Raw genomic sequence first — 2,409 nt, 5'->3', positions numbered from 1 at the left:
GACGCGATGCACGCACCACCTCCCCCTCCTCCTCCCCTTCATTTCGAAAGGGCCACGAGCGGCCCGCCACGATTTTTCGACAAATTTCACCCGCCCGCGCCCGACCGTGACCGATTGTGCAACGAGACGAGAAGACTGGTTTTTGCCTTTTCGTTTTTCTCCCATTCTTTCGTTCGTTTTTTCTTTCTTTCTTTCTTTTTTTCTCTTTTCGTCGCTCGATCGGGGTAATCTTCTCGGGATAAATCGGTTCAAGTGCTTCTTTTTCTTCTTTTTTTTTTGTTGGATGGTTTTGGAGTTTAAGGAGGACAGTTGAGGTTACGAATAAAGTTAGTTTTTAATAATTTGTCGTTCAACGCGTAATAATTGTACTGGTTGGACGAGAAACGGATTATAATAACCGCGAATAAATTTAATTTAGTGATAAGTAATTGATTAAAGCAATACTTTATTCCAGATTTTTAACTAATTATTTTTTGCTCAACTCTGATTTTGGAATATTGAGATTGATTGCGTCATAGCGTAAAATGTATGTACGGTTTTTGAAGGATGAAGCGAGACAGAGAAAATATACAATGTTACGTCAATTAAAACCTTGGCTGATTATGCAATAATAAGTATGCAAAAACAAGATCAATAATGTTTCTTATTTTTGATTAAATAATTACATTTTAATGGTGATTAATGTTCGACTTGTATCGATTTATTTATCATTAAATGACAATTTAAGCAGATTAAAATTAATAACATCTCTGTTTTACTTTAATATCGATCTATAAATATTGACAAAAAAAAATCATTGAAATAAGAAGAAGAAATAAAAAAAAGAAATCACTCACGCATAAATGAATCGAGTAATCGATATGCAAAGAAGAAAATATGTTTTTTTCAGATGAAACCGTCAAAGCTCGCGAATCAGGATCGCTGTATCGCGGTAATGAGAGGATAATTAGAAATCGTCGAGAAACCTGTACGCCATGAAACGCGCATAAAGAGAAGGGAGCAAAAAAAGAGAGAAAAAAAGAAAAGAAAAAAAGAAAGGAACGTTTTCCGCGAGATTGGGATATATCGTGTATCGAGAGAAGAAGAAGAAGAAGAAGAAGAAGAAAAGGAAGGAAAAAAGGCGGCACTCACCTTTGGTTATGTTGAGGCGGACTCGTTCCTTCTCCCAGGAGGCGAAAGAGGCCTCCAGGGCCTCGGTCATCTTCTTGTTGGTCCCAGGTGTTAACGGCGGCACTTGTGCCGGTATATCTGAAACGTGATGATACATCCCCCGTTATTAAATCTCTCAATTTAACCTCGATTTGTTCGAAAATTTTAGATTCTTCTACACCTCGAGGAAAGGGGATTTAATAAAAAAAATTCTAAAAAAAAGTAGTTGAACAAGAATTCTTCACAATTGGAGAGATAAAATTTTCGATAAATTACAATTACAATCTAATTGAAGAAATCTCAATCTCTTAAAAAAATCCCTTAAAAAAAATCTTCCTCTAAAAGAGATCCAAAAACTCGAACGTGCATCATAATAATATCCTTCCCCCCAAGAAATATCCATAACCAAAACCTTCAAAATCCTAAACTCCTCTCTTGAACAGAGCCGCGCATTCGAGGAACCTACCAACAATATTCCCTACCAAAATCGTCGGTAGGTGGTAAACTTTCCTCGAAGAGAGAGAGAGAGAGAAAGAGAGAGAGGCAGACTTGGAAGAATCGGGACCGGTGGATGTGTGAGAAGCCAGGTTAATGGTACTTCTCACAAAGCGGCGTGCACGCGCGCGCTCGCGTCATCGTGCGGAGAGAGAGAGAGAGAGAGAGAGAGAGAGAGAGGCGCGTGTACACGGAGGAGGAGTGCGTCAGGTGTCGCGGCGGCGGCGGCGGCAGGAGCAGCGAAAGCGAGCAGAGGCGAGGGGGGCATGCACACCATCCTAGATAGCATCGTCGTAAAGAGGGGTGCAACTGGCGGGCAGGTGCAGGTGCATCGTCGTTGTAGGTACGCTTGCTCTATGCCGCGCACAACTCGGCGTACGCCTTATGGCGCGATGCTCCTCTTCTTCTTCTTCTTCTTCTTTTGCTCTGCGATGTGTATTATTCTTTGTCCTCGATGTAGCGGGGAATTTTTGAAATTCGTGGATTTGACGAGATCGTCCTTTGGCGAGATATCCCTCCTACTCTTCTTTTTCTTCTTCTTCTTCTTCTTCTTCTTCTTTTCATCTTCTCCTTTGCGATGTATTATTCTTTGTCCTGGAATATAATAGGCTTTTGGAATTCGTCGAATGGAATTTTGTCCTTTGTTCTTTTCGTTGCTCGATTCCAATTAACGTTTTTTTGGAAGATGAAGAAATTCTTGCTCTTCGCCGCCATGTATTATTCTTCGTTCCGAATGTAAATAGACTTTTGGATCTCGACGACGAG

General features: G+C 40.6%; 1 protein-coding gene across 1 annotated transcript in view; it reads right to left on the bottom strand.

Annotated features, from left to right (window-relative positions):
* LOC102671451 (ETS-like protein pointed) overlaps positions 1-2,409 on the bottom strand; it is a 112,778-nt gene that overhangs the window by 31,218 nt on the left and 79,151 nt on the right. Inside the window, exon 4 of the mRNA XM_006619092.2 lies at positions 953-1,248. Coding sequence (XP_006619155.2) covers positions 953-1,248 — 296 coding nt within the window. The remainder of the gene's footprint in view (positions 1-952; positions 1,249-2,409) is intronic.

Source organism: Apis dorsata, unplaced genomic scaffold (genome assembly GCF_000469605.1).
Source record: "Apis dorsata unplaced genomic scaffold, Apis dorsata 1.3 scaffold_390, whole genome shotgun sequence".
Taxonomy (NCBI): domain Eukaryota; kingdom Metazoa; phylum Arthropoda; class Insecta; order Hymenoptera; family Apidae; genus Apis; species Apis dorsata.
Note: the sequence above shows the minus strand (reverse complement) of the source record. Positions and strands in the feature narration are given on the sequence as shown.